General features: G+C 35.8%; 1 protein-coding gene across 1 annotated transcript in view; it reads right to left on the bottom strand.

Annotated features, from left to right (window-relative positions):
- The window catches only part of PRKN (parkin RBR E3 ubiquitin protein ligase), a 563,177-nt gene extending 543,890 nt beyond the window's left edge, over positions 1–19,287 (bottom strand). Inside the window, exons 1-2 of the mRNA XM_062489014.1 lie at positions 19,206–19,287; positions 13,349–13,512 (exon numbers count right to left, since the gene is read on the bottom strand). Of these exons, the coding sequence (XP_062344998.1) occupies positions 13,349–13,512; positions 19,206–19,287 (246 nt within the window). The remainder of the gene's footprint in view (positions 1–13,348; positions 13,513–19,205) is intronic.
- Positions 19,288–19,940: the final 653 nt, after the last annotated feature.

Here is a 19,940-nt window from a genome sequence, read left to right as displayed (position 1 = left end):
GCAATGCAACTCTTACTTAATGGCTTCAGGTTTTTTCTGTTCATCTAGAATTTGAACACCATTAGTTTCTGAAGCATTAAAAGAACTTGAAACAACTAGGCCTTCTATTATCAGAACCTGTAATTATATATATAAAGCCTTAAGAACCAGAATATTTAATGAATAATAATAATAGGAAATGTCCTACTTGAACCACGTTTAACCATTCTAGAAAGCATTTTATCAACCCTGATGCAGATCCCCAAACCATTCAAAATCTGAAAAATATGTATGGGATGCAGTTAAGATATATACTTAATGTGAATAAAACCACCAGTAAATATTAATAACTTGAAATGAAAGTTCCTTCCTAGATCTTCCAAATACCTACGACAGGACAAAGGAAACAGTGGCTTGGGGACTAACTTTCTTCTGGGAGCTAGAAAGACTAGAAAGTCATATGTGTACAATACATGCAGGCTACATAGGACATAAAATCTGCTTATGATTATGAAATTTGATATATTTTCCTAAAACCCAAACCACAAATGAACAACACCACTAAAAAGCTCAGAAAATTATATATATTGTCTGGACACACCTATACATACTTCTGAAAGCATGGCATCCTCTCCAAAGGAAACTCTGAAGGGCTACCATGTTTAATAGTTACATGAAACTGTAACCAATCTGCAGTTGCAATGAAATCATTATCATAGAAGACTATGTCACTGTATTTTTCTGCATCACTTTGTAATAAGATCTTTTCATAGAGTTTTCTTACTGTAAAAGCAACAAACCCATGGTTATTCATTGTGGAAATCTTCTGTGTTCATGGGTTAGGGCAGACAGGAAATACAGAATGGAGTTAAATAGAATCAGTTACAAACTATGACCATCTAAATGTAACTTTGAATTCTAAAACTAACAAAAATGTTTGGGTTTTTCTGTTTTTTTTTGTTTGTTTTTTTTTTTTTTGAATGGCAAGAAAAAGTTTCTGTTTTGTTGTTTTTTTAAAAACCAATTTCACGCAATCACAGAATCGTTAGGGTTGGAAGGAACCTCTGGGAATCTAGTCCAACTCCACTGCCCAGGCACATCCACCTTACGGGCATCCTAATGTATGTGTTCATCATTAACATATGCCTTTGCATTCCAGTTCTGTTGTTTCCAAACCAACAGCTGAAAATTAACTGGGAGCAAGCTTTATGTATTATCCAGCCACATATTGCATAACAAAATGCACATCTTCCCAGTGAACTGAAAGGAACACTGCTCTAGGCAGGAGGGAAGAATGTAGCAGCACAGTTCTTCTGCACTCAGTTCAAAATGGGAACGTTCCTTTATGTCCAGCATTTGACCTTTCTTACCTAAAAGCAAATAAATTGAAGAAGATGTAAAGCACAGAACTAACAAAAACATCAAAGCCCAGAAGTTTAAATGGAAGTTTGATAAAAAGGATTGCAAGTCTGAATCATACATTTTCAGCCCCAGGATAGGAAGTAAGTCCGCATAAAGCTGGTCTGTGAGACCTCAGATCATCAACCTGAACTCTGCATTGGAGAAAATCTTGACTACAGCAAACTCAATTGAAAACAACAAAAACAAGAAACAAAAAGTTTGAATAAGAAGTGAATGCAGCATGGTGTGTAGAGAGAGTACTTTTTACACAGCCAGTATACCGTGACTCCACAAGAACTGGAAAGGATCTCCCGCATAGTCTACAAAGGAATAGACTTAAATTCAAGGGCAGCAATATTGACAGGTCGCACTGTAAGTCACTTGGAACTCTTAGTGCAGGTTGTAGCACCTCTTTTAGCTCAAAATTAGCAGTCCACATTCCAGAATGAGTGGCTGCAAATTCATTAATACATTCCAATAAAATCAAATCACATATGAATTACTAAGACAATGAAAAACAGTCAAAAAATGATTAGAATAAAAACATTTCTATCAGAAATATAAGTGAATGCCACAAGTTTTTTTTCTGACCCTTGCAGGAAACTTCCATAGCCAAATAAGTCATGCTGTCTTCAAATAACATTTTTGTCAATAAAATGGAAACAGTCTTCTTCAAAACAACATAAAGTTACAGAACTATGAGGATTACTGAATTATAAGGGCATTAAAAAGCATATTTCAGCCTCCTTCCTGTAGTGTAATGAAGTCAGGACATGACACACAATTCTTCAGTAACAGGATCTCTCATGCTGTCCTCAGTACACATCTTTTAGAAGGCACTGGCATGCTGACAACTTCAAAAGGGACCAAATGAACCTACCACAAAGAGTTTTCAAAGTGGGCAATGGCAAAACAAGCCCCCAAAGCAAACCTCATCCTTCTTGCATTTTATGAAAGGTTATTTCCCTCTCATATATATATATATATATATATATATATATATATATATATATATATATATATATAAATACTTTAATGTAATTTCTCTTATGTAAGCAGCATTAAAAACCCTAGTGTTGACTAATAGCCTCCAGTAAAGTGCAACTTTAAAACGGCAGGTAGTGGCCTAACTAGTGAGCTGGTGTATATCCTGCAGGGCTGTTACTGTTCTCTGCTGCTACAAAAATTCAATTTTTAGTTTTAAGTCTAAATACACAATACATCACACTAAATTACATCACAATGGAAGTAGCATGTCTCTAATGCAGTGAAACAGCAGGCCATATGGAAGTGTCCGTATATGCGAACAAAATTAACTCTCTCTCCAGTTCTATATTTCAATTATTTATTGATAGCAAATTTTTCAATATTTTCTATAGCCCACGGAGGCCTTGCAAAGCCAATCCTTCTTTTTAATAGGAAAATAACATTTCTGAGAGATCTGAATTATTTCAAGAGATAAGTAATTCAAAGATTTCTTTATGACTGACACACACACACCCAGAGATGCAAGGAGATTAAATCCTGTGGCTACTCGAGGCATGAGCCCATTCTGTGTCAATCTTCCTCCATTTGTTTCTGGAGACTGACACTGAGCATTGCTCACAAGTCAGAAATGCATCAATCCTTCAGAGAAACAGGAGAGAGAGCTTTCATTTGCATTCACTTAAACAGATGAGATCAGCAATGAATTCCATCAGAAATGAACACTTCTGGGGATGCTGTTTTTATTACCTCTGCGGTGATAAAGGATGGCATTTACAGAATGGTCCTCTGAAAAGCAAGTGCACAAATCATTGGAAGCGTATAGTGTAGGTACTAATACTGTTATGTGCTACTGCATCCAGTTTCTCCACTCTTCTGAAATCAGAACTCATAGCTCTAATTCATAATAGGGCTAAGTGCTTACTTGGCTGAATAGTGCTTGTATAGCTAACATTTCTGGTTGGAAATATATCCCACGAAATCAACAGCTATGAGTTCAACCTCCCCAAATCTTGTTTCCTACAACATTTAGAATTGCACGTACTTCGGCACTATCTAATTATTCTCTTGCCTTGATGGATTATAGGATAACAATTCCTAGTATCTACCTTCAATAAAAATGGCAAGAAATATTAAGTATGCTGAGCAAGTTTAATATTTTGTTTCAACTTATTGTTGTAAGTAATGAATTCACTGCATAGCTCAAATCAGGTGAATGAGCCAGACTATTTCCTAAATTGGTTTCTCAGACAATAGACCTTCATGAATTACTGATCTTCAATTTGGATTTTTATTTTAAATTCTTTAAAAATGTACTGAATAAATTTCTAGTATTTTTATTTTTGAAAAATATTATGATTTTTCAAGGGAAAAGCATGTAATTTTATCTGATGACAGGCTTAAAAAAATCACTTGGTTCTGATAACCCACTAAGTGGGCCTACCACGTAAGGTTGATTTCTGTCATGTAATCACACCTCTTTTAAAAGTGGTAACATGTTCATCTCTACAATTTTAGGTGTCATACCTGAAATGCACTCCTTTATATCCTCCACAAATAGCCTCACAGTACAAATAATATTAACACTTTGAAAATTTACTGCTTGGTTTTGTTTCGTTTTGCTTTAGATATGGGCTTACCAATGGTTGCTGTCAATTAATCTATCTTTGCAATTCAATTCCTTGGGTTTCCGTGTTTTTGCAGTCATCTGTGGTATATCTCACCCTTCACCTTTATCTTTTGCTTTCCTGCCAGGTAGGACAAACTCTGATACTTCATGAGCCCTGCAATATAATATTTTTTTCTTTGGCTGCTCATCTAATCACCACCACATTTAGTAAATATTATATAAATAAGCATAATCTTCTTTGTCAAACCATCCAGGTCTACCTGAAACCTTTTAATCTGAAATTCGCACAATTCTTCCAGACTTCTGATACTGAGCATGGCATATATTTGTTCATGTATCCTTTCTTCCCCTTGTTACTGTGCTGTGTTGTTGTACCACTTCCTCACTTCATTTATCATAGCATAAAAAAGGATTAAATTATTTTTAGAAAATTAACAGAAGTTTCCACTATTGCTTAGTGACCAGAAACAAAAAATACACTAGTGTTATAAAGCTAAACATCTTAGTACATTGAGAAGAAAGGCACTGCAGTTCTCAGTATTTATAAAGAAGGAAGGGCATTTTCATAAAGAAGAATGTTTCTAATGATATATATTCAACTGGTCACTTTAACTTATTTATTACCATTTATGGTCTTAGAGACATTTTTGCTATTAAGACTCTGATAGTAGAAACATTAACATGCTTTAAAATTTGATTTCTTCTTCCTTTCCTGAAGCTCTGACACTTTAAATTAGATGTGCTTAAATTGTAGTAATAAACACACTGCTGCAAGATAAATAGTAAACAAAAACCCAAAATTACCATCTAGGGTAATGAAAATAAGGCAGGAATAAAGGTTATATGGTATTGGTTAAAGAGGTGAGCAGCTACTATTTTCTTTCCTGAAACATACTTGCATACATTTATTTGTTTTGTACACACAATTTGCTGCATACCATGAAAGATACAAATGAATAGATTGCTACGTTAAAGATGGCAAGGTAGTACAGTAAAAAAATTTTATAGGATAATTTGGAATGAGCTGCAAAAGTAACAAATCATGAAGTCAGAGCTCTGGTACATCACACATACCAAATATATGACAATAAAACTTTTATATGCTTCCATCGTACTGTTTTATGTCAAATATTTAATAGGGAAAAACTGTATTAGAAATGTTTTTGCAGTTTAAAGATGTTTCATTATTATTTTTTTTTTTATTATTAATTCTACCATAAAACTAGAAACTGCGGGGTTTTTCTATGTCTCTTCATGAGAAGTGTAACCTCATCAACTAAAATCTGGCAACATTTACTCACCTTTTCAAAACTACCTAAAATAAGTTGACTCTTTATACATTATCATACATAGATATCTTGGTTTCATACAAGGAGATCAGCAAACAAGGAGGTCACCAGATGATACAAAAGCATATTGCTCAATAAAAGACAGAAACCATGGGTAGAAGGAAATTTCCACTAATTGGCAGATAGAGTAGATCTGCAAGGCAAATTTGTTTTGTCATCCTGTCCCCATTATTTCTTAGGCTGGGTAAGAAAGGACAAAGTTTCCTAAGCTGGTTTAATGGGCAACAGATGTTGGATGGGAACAGGATTTCAAAGTCCTGGAATTGATTGGGAAAAGCAGAAATGGAAGCAGGAAAAGTGGCTTGAACTGTGGGAAATTAATAATAAGAAAAGCAATACAAGTGAATAACACAGTGATCAATTCATTCAGGAACAGCATTGAAATCTGTACTCCACAGGAATGGGAATCACACCCGTAACCTCTATGGATGGAAGGTATATAATTTCACACTAGCTGAGATTCTTCCCCAGGACAGTAAGGATTTTTGTGTTTGTAAGAGAAAAAGGGAGAGAGAAGAAGAGGGAGAGAATAAGTGAGAGAAAAAAAATGAGAGGGAGAGAAAATGATAGGGAGAATGCTGGCTCACGGAATGTCAGTGGTATGATCTTAACAAAATCAAAGGAGACAATTTTTTACCTGAAAAAATGAAATAAGAGCCTGGTGTGTATATGAGGAAAATTATTAATTTGAGGAACAGGTATGCTTTTGTTTCTTTATTTAGTTTTAAATGAAGAGACTAAATTGCATTGCTCTACTGTATTCCTTATTAGTGATTTCTTCAACAGACTTTTAGAGTGCATAAGACAGCTTCTAGGAATTGGAAATGCATTGAGTGTTGCTCAAAGGATACATAAGGAATTACATACATACTTTTGCTTCAATAACTCCTAAATAAATTTCTTCTTTCTCTTTGAGCCTGTACTGGTGTTATTTTCTTTAGGATGACCAACCTTATTTACTTTCGTGGGGCCTTTGCCATCAAAATGCAAATCTTTTTTTTTTTTTTTGTCATTTTTTTCTCCCATCACACATAACAACCATGCCCCTCAGGAATAATTCTGCATTCCCTAGAGTATAGAGCTTCATCTGTGATGAAAACTGTAACGATATATGAAGAATTGAAGTTTCCCTTCAACATTTTCAACTACAATTAATGAAAAATCTTGAAAAAGAAGAAAATAGGGAAACCCAGAACAGCTTATTAAATAGCTGTGTGACCTTGATAGTTAAAAATATAAATGTAGTACAGATGACATTTCAGAGAATCAGAGCTGTAAAGATTGAAATAAGCAGAATTAAAACAAAAGCAAAGAAATAATGGCAAGGAACTACAGGCCACCTTTCTACTGAGGAGGCATATTAGGAACGCTACCTGCTATTAAAAAAATTCCAACACCTCCATTCTTCCTTTACAATTTGAGAAAACATTTTCAATGTTCACAAATACTTCATAGATACTCTGTCTCAATTTACCATTTCTTAATCCAGCAATTTCACTATGTAAAGAATTAATCAATCCTAATTTTTCCTTTGTTTTTTGAGACAATACAAATATTTGCAAATTATTGTTCTATTTCAATTATGAATTATAAAGTACATAGCCTCTATCAATACCTTCTTATTGATGTCATATAGTAGAAGAATGAATACCGTGTTTTTCCTTTGAAGAAAAGGAAGGAAGAAACTAGAAAATATCCCTACCATCCTGACCTTCTCCTTATTCAACTACAGTTTTTGGTAATGTTCTGTATGCTAAACATTTTTTCACCAAAGCAATTTAGAAAGGTGATGAATGAAAGATGTGGGCTGACCTTTCTTTTACTGTCATGATTTAGAGACTCATAAAAGTTATTACACACTGCCACCACTTTAACAACTACAGCTTTTTTAAGTTTTTGCTTACACATTTTCTCTCCTGCAATTTAAAGATGGATCCAAATGATAAAATAGACAGCACTGTAAACATATGAATTGAGCTATACTCATGACAAGGGGAAAATGCTCAACAAGTGTCTGCCTAATACAAGTATATAGGTGGAAAACAAAAGGCACATCTAATATTGGGGCAATATTCAATATAATTTTTTCTGAAATGCTAAATATGTCCTGAAAAGAACTAGAGTGTTTTGCCAGAGGATTTTCTTATCAGCATACTGTATTTCATGCAAACAGTACTGCAGTTTCTCTATCAGACCCATACAAATCAACTGCTCTTTAAAAAATTGATTTCACAAATTTCACTTAATGGCCTCAATACAGTGAATTTTAACTGCCTGAAAGAAAAGAATTTTAAGTAAAATTCATCTGTTTCCTGAACATGTTTGCAAATAAAAGAAGAAAATAGCAACCTTCCATGGAATAAAAAAATAATTAAACAGATTCACAACTTACTGAAACTGTCAGCAAAGGGGAAAACAAACTCATATTTAGAAATCTGGAAATCAATCTAAAAGAGCAGCATATGTCATACAGAAATATTATGAGTCAGTAAGGCTTCTATAAGAACACTTCCACCAGCACCTCTACTTCAGGAACCCTTGAAGCAGACTGAGCAGACAACAGAGAATTCATCTAGGTACCAAAACCCAGACACAACTAGAAATCAAGACCACATCTGTACTGACTGCACACTGAAGAATTTTTGCAAAGAAAATCCTGTCACAGTTTCATCAATCATCAGCAGGCCAGCAAAAACACATTAAGAAATGTCAGAAGAATCAAGAAGGACCCAGAGAATTTCAAAGCCATATTAGAATTTGTAGCCCCTCGTCACAAATGGCCCATTCACTTTTTGAAATTTTCAAGCTCCTTGAAGATAATTTACCCCTCATTTAGATATAGTCAAATATTTCTCACAGTCTTCTAACTCCAGGAAAAACTTAGCATAAAAAGAATAGAGCACAAGTGCATTTAAAAGCAGAACGGAAATGCATTTCTGGGCTTGAAGGTCTCATGTATAAATGCATTTAGGTCTTGATCTGCCAGAACAATTAATAAGCAACGTATCCTCTTTTTTAATTTTACAATTGTACATGAAGATCTTTCCACTATTCTTCCCTACCCATGACAACCTGCTGAAAGAATTCCTGGTTTTGGGTCTATATTAATTAATTGCTTCTACTCATTCCAAAGTGAACTATAATTAGCAGGGAGTTCTTCAACATTCTTCAGAATGTTGAAATACTGAAAATACTCTGGAAAGTAACAACACAGAAAATCTGGAGACCCTGAATTAATATCACAGTAAATATGGCTCTGTGGTACTTTCCACATGCACTGTATGTAACACCAGGAGGCCCAACACAATTCTTGGAAACATTTATTCAACACATCTCTTGTCACAGTGAGTCTGCAGCCATCACAAGAACGAGTGAGCAATATGCCATCTTCTCATTTAGCCAAGTCCACACTACCTGGCAACACAGACTTAGCATCTCTAGATTTCTTTGATAATATATTATACCTAAGTAAAACTCAGCTAGCTTTTCCTGTTTTGAAGAAGTACAATACACATCTCTTCCAGCTTTGCAAGAAAAAAAAACACCTACAGATCAATCGCATATTGACCAAAAATACTGATTGAAACGTGCAAACACAAAATTATTTTTTCTCTTTGAATTTCAAATATGATGATTGATTCTGTCAGTATGTCTATGGGCAATTCTCTACAAGCAGCATTTCAGTATGCAAATGTTGGTTCAACAATTATTCTGTAACCCACAAAACTACTGAGTATCAAAGTTGTTTCTGTGAGTGATTTGGTGTCCTATATATAATACTAGCACAAGGCAGTAACTACGTCAAAAGTCCCAATCTAATCTTTGCATTCCATACTTTATAATTAAACATGGGGTTTTTTTCCTGGTTAGGGATGCATTTTGCACTGTGACACCTGGTTTCTTCTTCGAACCCTCAGTAAAATGAAACAAGGTAATATAACAACTGCTGGAAGTTCTGTTGCACTGGGCTGTGCTTAGAGAGCAGGAAAGTTGCCATACATTTATTTACAAGGTGCTTCTTGGATGAAATGCAATATTGCATTGTTAAAGTACCTGTTCCTGCTAAAAGACAGCACCATTTCTCCCCTATCACTTCTCTTTTCTGTCCTCTGCATAGATGATCATCTATGTTACTACTGCAGTTGTGCCATTCCTTATGTTATGTTATGAGTTATGTTCATGAGCTCACAGTATTTAACAATAACTTCTAGTCATGCTTCTTTGTTTCTTGAATGTATGTACATATAAATTATTTTAGGCAAACATTTATATGGATGGACACAGTCAAAGCCAAATTCATGTGAAACCTAAGCTCCAAGCCTCCAAGCCTATGCTGCAGTCAAATGCAAGCTAACACTGACTCAGAAGCTGTCTCAGGGGACCACAGCTGTTAGCACAAAGCTAACAATCCTGCTACTTACCACATGCTTAGTCTTTTCCTGTTTCAAAGAAAAGTATTTTCTAGCTTTACCTTATAGAGGAAACACTGTCTAAAAGAAATGGTACAGAATTGGAAAACAAGACTTGATTCTATCCCTGCTTTGCTCCTGACTGAGGACAAGCTAAGCTACTGATTCCCATCACATCATTTGTCTGCTTTATTCATTTAGACTATAAGCTCAGCATGGCAGGGAATCACTCCTGCAAACTGTTTGCAAAGAGCTCCTTCACACAAGGGGGTCTGAGCTCTCCAAGAAAGAGGAAGTCTGTACTAATATAATACTATTGCTATTATCAGTAGTAAGTTTCAAATTGCTTGCATTGAGCAAAATTGTTTGTCAATACATACTACAGACTCTACTACCAGAAGCTTTGTTAATTAATTTTGCCATTCTCTGAGGCAATGACAATACTATAAGCAGTTGCCCCCTGTTAGAACACTTCAAGGTCCTGATATGCAGCTACCACCTGTTTATTCTGTTGGTGACTCTGTTATGGTTCTATTCTTCTTTCCATCTTAGACTGCTGCAGGAAGATATTTCCACTATTCTTCTGTACTCAAGACAACCTTTTAAAAGAATTCCTATTTTTGGGTCTATATTAATTAATTATTTCTACTCATTCCAAAGTGAACTGCAATCAGCAGGGAGTTCTTCATCAGTCTTAAGTGACATGGTTTGCTAGGCTTTTAGGAATCAGCTTATTGCTCTAATTCCTTCTTACGAGATTCAAATTTGCAGGTCTCATTCTTCATCCAGTCATTGCCAATCCTTGCTTACCATGGTTCTAATTTCACTACTTGTCCCTTAGTCACTAGCTTAGATACTGATCTCCCCTGTGCGCAGTGGAATCAGCATCTAATCTTTCTTTCTTTTTTCCAGGACAAAACACTTATCTTTGGTACCAAATTAAATGTCTCCACACATATTTCACTTCTCTTCCTCCTACAATTTTTTTACTGTTGTTGTTGATATCAAATTCTTATTTAAGAGCTCGACTTGGCACTTTCTATCTTATAATAATTTCTTTTTAACATCTGTCTATTACTGCTTCATTTATTTTTTTAAGTTTCACCTACCAGAAAAGATTTTGCCTTCTCTCCAAACACAGGAAAATAAACACAGCTTTCAAATTCTCAGTTATGTTTTGTATCAGCTGCCTGAGATTGGAAAGTAGCTGTCAAGCCAAATCTAGTTGTTCTGTGAGCTGTGAAACCAATAAAGTTTGCTGTCCTGGACTATTTCCTATATCCCTGCCCCATACTCCTGCAATTACTGCAGCTTTTCTCATGTCCTCTATAATCTCATTATCTGTAATACCATCAGTTCTTTTTCCTGACCCCTAGATTCTTCCACAGTACTTTGGGCAAATAAGTTCAAAAGCAATTTACAAAAAATGGAAGGACAAAATGGTTTTACCAGAAGATCTATGCTATTGTAAAATGAAATTACTTTAAAGCATCAGCTGAGTAGAATTTTTTTTTATTTTGCATCCAAACCCACAGATCTAGAAAACAAGCATGAGTTAATTTACTCATATGTGATATTAATTGTGAAACTACAGATGCAACATAAATGCCAGTGGTTAGTATTGCACTAGCACCCAAATTTTTATTAGCTTCTGCAAAAAACCCAGACAGCTTACCACAGGAACACAAACATCTCAAATACTCAACTCTTCTTCTTGTGTTAAGAAATTTCCAAGATAAATAAATGCACACAATTAAAAGGAAAAAAAAAAAAAAAAGGAAAGAAAGTACCAAAGTAGAATGCATTCAAATATCAACAATAAAAGTGTAGTTGATACATGCTGATGATATTAATCATTGCAATATTTAAGACACCTAAACACAGAAGTTTGAATTGTACCATTTGAAACAGCTTTTGAATTTCCTATCTGATTTAGAAATCAAAAGTCAAAACAATTACTAAATAATTACTAAATAATAGGAAGTTCTAACTAGACATGATAATTATGACAAAACAAGGAAATTACATCAGGAGGTCTGTATATCCAGAACACAATTTTTAATTTACCCTGGCAACAGACTCTATGTTGTAGCAAACAACAAACTTGGCTGCAAGTGTCAAACTGGGCCGAAAATCTATGTTTCATGCTGACACAAAATGGCAGTAATAACACCTGCAGATTGCAAAGAAAAGCAAAGAGGTTCAGAAGCTTCTGACAGAACAACAAAGACACTCCAATCTAGCAAATGGCAACTGACAACTTCTACAATTCACATGATTGTTTTTCATTCTTACACTTCTATATATATTTTTTCACGTGTATGCGGAGCACACTGCAGGTATGCATCAACACACTATTCACAGCTGATGCACTGGAGACTGACAGCAATTCACATCTCTACACCTTCCTTTGTGCGCCGGAACTCCCTAAAGCCCTTTGCAAAGCAACAAATACCATACCCAAGGAGAAACACTGATAGGTCATCAATACAGTAGCGACTTTCTCTACTCAGGCTTAGAAGCCATTCTGAGTATAACAATATGTATGAAATATGAGTACAAATTAATCTGAATAGTTCTGCATGTGAGGGATCTTTTAGGCAATCACCTGCACTACTACAGGTTGTATCTGCAACTCTTTGGTACCAGTGTAGAAGAATGGCAATTTCATCAAATCAGTATTTGCACGCCGCTGAAAGGCCAGTATGTGTCCCCAAGTATGTGTCCCCAAGCTTCCCAATTGTCTTAGATGTGTGATCTTATGCTAAACTCTGGCTATTGGAGTGAACTGCCAAACGCACACACAGGATAAACAAAACTATTTATAAAGCAACTGCAGCTGCACTGGTAGCAGTAGCAAATAGTTGATAGATAGTTGAAATAGTTGAAAGATAGATAGTTGAACCTATCTTTCAGTGCTTCTTACTGCTCACTACCTACAGATGAACAACCCTCTGCACTTATTGAAGAGAACGGTTCACTAAACTTCAGGAGCTGAAATTCAGATACCTGCTTATAGCGGCTCTTCTGTGCTCCCTGCTCCTCTTTTAGCTTCACATATTTATGAGTTCAGTGGTTTGGAGAACACTTTTGTGAGCTTTCTGATCTGGAACCACCCCTCCAGCACCACACACCTGTGCAGGCACAGCAGCAGCAGCCATGCAGCTATCCTCCAGGGGTCACAATTGGGTTACAAATTCTATAAAATGTGATGACTGTGCAGCCTGATTTAGAGCAATTTATTCACATCCTTCTTCATTAAGATTCAAATGGAATAAGTAAGATAGAAATTGAACAGATACAGAAATTGTGCATGGCTTGCTTCTGTAGTCAGTAAACATTTATTCACTAGGCACAGCTCTCTCTCGTGCTCTCTCTCTCATATTCTCTCTCTTTCCATACCCTTCCTGCTTGCTGTTTTAATGCATAATTAAGAAGGTCAGAATTAATGAAGCAGTGTGGAGTAAAGTTCAAGGAATCCCCAGGCACTATTTATTTTATTAGATCTCAGGCATGAACATCAGATTGGCAGCATTAGAGGCAGAGGCAGTGTAGCTGGCAGCAGTCCAGGCAAGAAGCTACCAAGGGATTCTTACCTGCAGTGTCAAGTCATTGCTGAGCTCCCTCCCTGCAAAAATCACCCGCAGCTGGTCAGCTGGAACTCCCTGTCGCTGGGCAACTGCCTCCTTCAGCTGGAGGATGCTGGAATCTGAACCAACCTCCACGGGGAAGCCATGGCTGGAGTTGAACCTGACAAACACTGAACAAGAGCAAAAGATGTTTTTAAGAGAGGGACATGTTTATACTAGAATGATGACAAGAGGCTTACTCTTCAATTACAGGAAGCATTTACTATTTTCAGAGAAAAGCTATTAAGCTTTTATTTAAGGTCCAGTGTGGTATTTTTAACCCCCTCGGAATAGTTAGTGACCAATACATAAAACCCGCGTGTTTCCCCTTGGCAGTATTAGAAATTACACAGAGCATTTGGAATCAAAAGAAACCCAGCTAGGCAGTTGTCAAAGTAGTGGCTGCCTGGCACAATAGATACTAAGTTCAGTCCTAATCTTCACAGGCACAGGGTACATGCACTTTCTGTGCCCCTTGTGCACTTCACCAACACATATAGCAAATAAATGCAGGAAACTTATATATAATCTGGAGTCAAAATACAGTAAATTAAACAAGGGAAACAAATTCCTTGTTACAAGGTAAAGCACAGTCATACAGAACTAGTTTCCCACAAATATAATTCTACAGAAGATAGTGATGGAGAGGAAATCACACACTAGAAGAAATCAGAACCACAGAATTCTGTATCTGGGAGCGCTGTATTACAGCACAGACTTTCCAGAGTTCACTAAAATATCTGCAGTACATAACTCCTGTCAGCATCCACCTTCAGTGCAGAAAATCACTACTGCACCAGTCATATCATTTTTAGAGCTGCAGCAACTGGTTTATACACCCAGAGAAGCCTGGCAAACAAACTCATAAGCTTCCTGCCATTCAGCTGGCAGAGCTGTTTTTCATAAGAAGCCTGATTGTGCTTGTTGAGCCCTTGGTCAGTGGAATGACTGCAAGACCTATGAAACAAGAAAAAATCCCCATAACATCCATATCAATCACTGAGATTGTATGCACAGTAGACATGTCCCCAATGGACTGCTTCTACCAATACCTTCACAGGCAGGAAGCAAAGAAACTAGCAAAACTCAATAAAAAACAAAAAATAATTTATTTAAATTATACCTGTCACTTAAACTACCTGGGTACTGACTGCAACAACCAGTCTTTTTTAATATTTATTTCTTATTCCCACTACAATGTTTCAGCTGAAGATTTTAATCCTTTGCATTTTTGTTGACTGATAGAAGCATAAGCTCAAAAGTACTTATAGAGTCTAAAGAAATAACCTTTAAAAAGTTAATTAATTTTTTAAAATTAAAAATAGGAGTTTTATTATTTTTCCAATGTACAATCTACCAGGCAACTCCAAAGGTGCCAGATCCTTTAAGAAGATTTAAATCTGGCTGTATTTGCTATCATTGTTTTTCTCAGCCACCAATGTTTTAAGTATTTGCAATTTCACATCTGCAATTCAGACCTGGCTTTAAGGGATAAGGCCATATTACAATAAAATTAAATGCAATATTTTAAGTTTTGTACTTAAAAGTACCCTCTTAATGTACTAAAATGCAGGGTAAGATTGCACAATGCAGTGTTAGGCAGGTGCCCTGCAGGGTGTTATGCAGCTTCCTGCAGTACATCTCCTTATGGGGTTTGATTTCTATTAAAGGGTGTTCTGGGGATAACTGTGCAAGTTGTATATTCACACTGTTCAGAAAAATCAGTGAAATTTGAATTTTATTTTTATTATGGTTTGGAGACCAAAGGAGATTGTATATGACAAAAAGTAGTTACAGCCAATGGCAATGGAACATTTCCCATCTTTCCAGGAACACACAATGCTCAACTGTAACTAAAACTATCCATGCCAATAGAAAGGTAAACTGTTAAATCAATGGGGATTATTTAAATATGCTACACTGTGACTATATATGTCGACATATATTTTAAGATATACTCATATACACATAAAATGCATACATGTGTATCTCCAAAGAGCTTTTCCTAACCAATACATAACCCTCTTTCTCTTTAGTCTTGTAAAAGCCAATGCTATTGGTTCTGGAAATGAAAAAAAAAAATAAAAGAACAAACAAAGAAAACCAGCAGATGCAATGGCTGCAAAACAAACGTGGTGGTAAAACAAAAGCGCTTGATAAAAGATGTATGAAAATAGCACCTTGATAAAAGAAGTATGAAAATAGCACCATTTAAATTAATTGCACAGTGGTATTTATTTTTATAGGCAGTATAAACCAAACATATTCACTGCAAATGTAAGTCAAGTTTGACATCAAGAATCCCAAATCCTTCTCTCAAATAACTTTATTTTTATTTAGTTACAACAGCTATATTCTCTTCCTCGAAATGTGTATGAGGTATCAGAAATTTAGTCTTACAGTTCTTACCACAAGCAAACATGGTAAATGAGTGTGAGTGCATAATTTTGCACTTCACAGCTCAGAAGCCTGAAGAGCTAACTCAGAAAAAATGCTAAAATGCCAAATTTGCTTGCTGGAAAAAATCTAAGCCACAAATATTTTGCCCTTAAGCATTTTTATTCTATTATTTAGTCTGCTATCCAACAACTCTTTTTAATGTAAAAGAACAAAAGAGACCTTTGCTCACTTGCACAGAGCATAAAAAGATTGAAATACAAACCTTCAGTCTGTGGAATAAAACCAGAATTTCATTAATATAATATTTTAAGCTGTCTTTTTAGAAAAAATAAACTTATCTTTTTTTTGACATTTCATCTCAATAAGTAAATAATCAATACCAAGTTGATATTCTTAACAACACGTTATGAGATCCGGGTGAAGATCCAGACCTCATCTAAACAGTACACATATTGAAAAGATTTAGAATTTAAAGTTTGTCCACTGGAATTTAAATAAATATTGACTCAACGGGAGATAAGAGGCCTAAACTGTTGGCAGAAATCCAAACTAAATGAACAGAGTTACTCAGACACAAGTACATGGGGCAGGTGCGTAGGAGAGTTTTAGAATTTCAGTGAAGGTTGGAAGAAACCTTGGTGGCAGGGACCCCTGCCAGAATCTCAACAAGCCACATTCCAGAGTCCTGGGATTCAGCAGCCTGTCTTCTTTGGCAAATCATATCAAAAGTTCCAAAGCTTTAATCTCCACTGGTATTAATCCAACAGGTTTTCCAGTTCTTAATGGAGAAAATAAATGTAAAATATTGGAGAAGCTTAGGGCTTGCCTGTGAACAAACTGTGAAGGCACAGTCTTGATACAGAGAAGCAAAGCAACAGAAGGAATTATGGCAAGAATGAAAGGAAGCTGCAGACAGCTTTACATTGCTGCATGCACAACACAAATTTCCTTTTTTGTTTTGACACAAAATAGCCAATTCTTCTTCTTCCTAAAGTAATGAGCTGCACAATCCTGCTTTGCAGCACACCAAAGAAAATCTATAATATAAATGTATCATTTGTGGCAAAAGAATGTACATATTTAAAATTTAAGCTCTTAGTAAGGTCTAAGATGCCATTCTTCCTATTTAAAAAAAAATGTCACAAAAATTTAACTTAAAGATAGTGTAAAGTATGGGAAACTTTTTTTTATTACTTGTAAAAGCCCTTTCTCTATTTTCTCTACAGGCAAGAGGCCTTTCAAATGTTATTTTACTAAGATTGGGGGGAAAAAATTACACAACAATATCTTTCTGCAGTGATCAGATCCTCTTTGCCTCAGCACACAACTTGAGAACACAACTGTTCTTAGCTCAAAAACCTATATGTAGACTACTTCACACCTGAAAGTATTATCCTTTCCTTTTCAGTATTAAATTTTTCTCATAAACTGTGATTAATAATTTATCCAGTATACTTAACCAGCTTAGTACATTAAAAATTAAAAAATTAGATTAAAACCAGGAAAATTCACAGAAAGGATAAGAAAAGCAAGAAAAGGTAGGAATCGAGATAACATAAAATCCTTGCCTCCTGATAAAGTAGCATAAAAATGTTCTGGAAGTCCTTCTATTACCACACAACTGTATCACCTCTCAAGGCACAGGATGAAGGCAGCTGTTCCAAGTATCTTTTTTATTTCAGTGAATAAAATAAAATCATATAAAACATATTTTTCATATCCCTGGGGCTTCTGCAACTTCAAGCATACAAGATATTGTTCTAGTCTTTTAATCTTTAGACTCAACTACTATTAGATACATTGGTGGACACTTTATAAACCCCAGTCTATACCAGTTGCTGCCTGGAATTTCTACAACCTAAATTGTAGATATGTAACTGTAAGATATATGCAGTGCGAGAAATTAGCAGCAGAGCACAAGATAATGGGATGGCACTCAATCTTTCTCCACAAGTTTTTGTTGCTATTTCCTGGTGCTAGGGGAACTGAAAAAAAAAAAAAAAAAAAAAAAAAAAAAAAAAAAAAAGGAAGGAAATAAAACAAAATACTAAAGAGAAACAAAAAATGGAAAAATACGGGTTGAAGATACTCTGCAAGCTGAGGTCAGGACTGGAAAGGAATAACTCAGAGCCGTGTCAGCCTTGTCAGTTAGTACACGTTAATGAAAGTCCAACCAAATGGTTAAACAACTTCATGCAAAGTTCTTTCAACTTTGACTTTCTACAGCAACTTAAGCAGCCTGGAAGTGATGTGGTTTTTTCTTCACATATCTGTGCATTTAGGTTCTGCACTAGAAGACGAGACCTTCCCAACACCTTTAGTTCCCAAGAGCACTGGAGAGCAGGGTGGTTCAGTTAGCTGTACTTTAGTTTCTCTCTTACTTCCACTATATCAAGTCCCACTTTGGAAGCTGTCACTGCCACAAAGCTCTGGCCAATGGGCTTGGCTAACACTTCCCTTGACAGAAATATGTGATAAAATCTCATAGTCATTGGAATAACCAGTCCCATAGCAATTCATGTGTCCCTTTCATCAATTAGCAAAAATATCCTTAGCACTCTCAATGAAAACTCTCATACAGATGTCTTTTCATCAAAGAGTTGCCAAATTCTGACAATTGGAGCCAAGTTGAGACAGTAGGATCCCAAGTCTTGATGCCCTTGCACTGAATATTCTGCAAAAAATTCCCTTCTTTAGGGAAGGAAATCCAACTACAGAACCTCGGCTGCCTACAAAAGGAGGGAGATAGTGTCTCAGAAATAAATGATTTCACACATTTCAGTCCGTGTGGCCAAAAATCAACATCATTTTGCCATTGCAGCTATCGGGGCATTGGTATGACGTTTTCCTGGAAAAATGCCCTGGCGTGTGTTTTGCTCCAGATCCAGAGCAACAGGTATACGCAATGAAGTTAACCCTGAATTAATGCATTACCACTCGCTGCTGAGCCATGGACACTGGAAGGATTAGGCCTCCTCCATCACTGCATTTGTGAAATAAAATGAATGCACAGTAATGTAAGCCAACTTCACAGCCGCAGCAGAAAAAGAGCCTACACAGGCAATAATTGGCAACTCATTAAGCTGGAGTAATTTGGTTGCTTCTGATCATTTGTAAATTACCTTCACCTAACAAATGATTTTATGATGTAGTCACACAGAGCAATGTAGTAATCTAAAATAAACAACATCTATAAAGCCTCATCCTTGGTAAAGGAATAGACACTCAGGAAAACATATTTAGTGCTGGCTAACGGCAAATGAGTATTGTAAAAAAATGTTCCTTGATCTTTAACTCAAATTTTAAGATTTCTGATGATATTATTTATTTTTAAAGTAAAAATAACAAGTGGTTTTTATTCAAAACACTGTTTAGGGAAAGCAAGACATTATTATTCATAAATTCTAAGTATGTACCAGATTACAGTTTTCTACAAAGTCATGAGCAGCACAGAAAGGGTGAGTAGGGACAGGAGATTCACCTCCATCATAAGATTTAGGGGGCATCATATTAAATTTATATGAGCCATGTTCAACAGAGGCAAAAGTGCTGCGTTTGCCCACACTACCAGCAGCAGGCCTTCTGGAAAACTCTGCCAGAGGAGCGATAGATGCACAATGTATGAATTTGGCTCAAGGGAAGAAAAGAAATGGGCAGTTTCAGGCAGCTCAGCAATCTCTGTAATGGAAACAAACAAACAAAAAATAATATGCACAAGTATGTAATAAATAGTTTATATGTAGATTTTGAGCTCAGAAAAGCAATGCCTTTTAGTCATACGTTGAGCCAAAGAGGAACTTATGACTACAAGAAAAGTAAAAAATAACAGATAGCATCACACAAAATCTTACCCCCCCCCCCCCCCCCAAGTTATATGAAAATACATTTTAAAGCTCCAGTCATTTGAGTTAAAAATAGTTGGAAGGAAATCAGGGAGAAATATCTATGCCTGCCCTATGGTCTTTCTACAGAAGGCTCTCTGCTTATGGTTGCTGCCGGAAACAATAATACACTTAAAGCTTTTTATTACAGGGATTTAACAATCTCTTCTGAAGAAGAGTGCTCTTCTGTAGATGCCCTGGGTTTGTATATCCATACACATACTTCAACAGAATGCACCACTGAGTAATAAGCTGGCAGGTTAACAATTTACTTGTGA

This window comes from Cinclus cinclus, chromosome 3 (assembly GCF_963662255.1).
Source record: "Cinclus cinclus chromosome 3, bCinCin1.1, whole genome shotgun sequence".
Taxonomy (NCBI): Eukaryota; Metazoa; Chordata; class Aves; order Passeriformes; family Cinclidae; genus Cinclus; species Cinclus cinclus.
The sequence above is the reverse complement of the archived record's forward strand: the minus strand, read 5'-3'. Positions and strand labels throughout refer to the sequence as shown.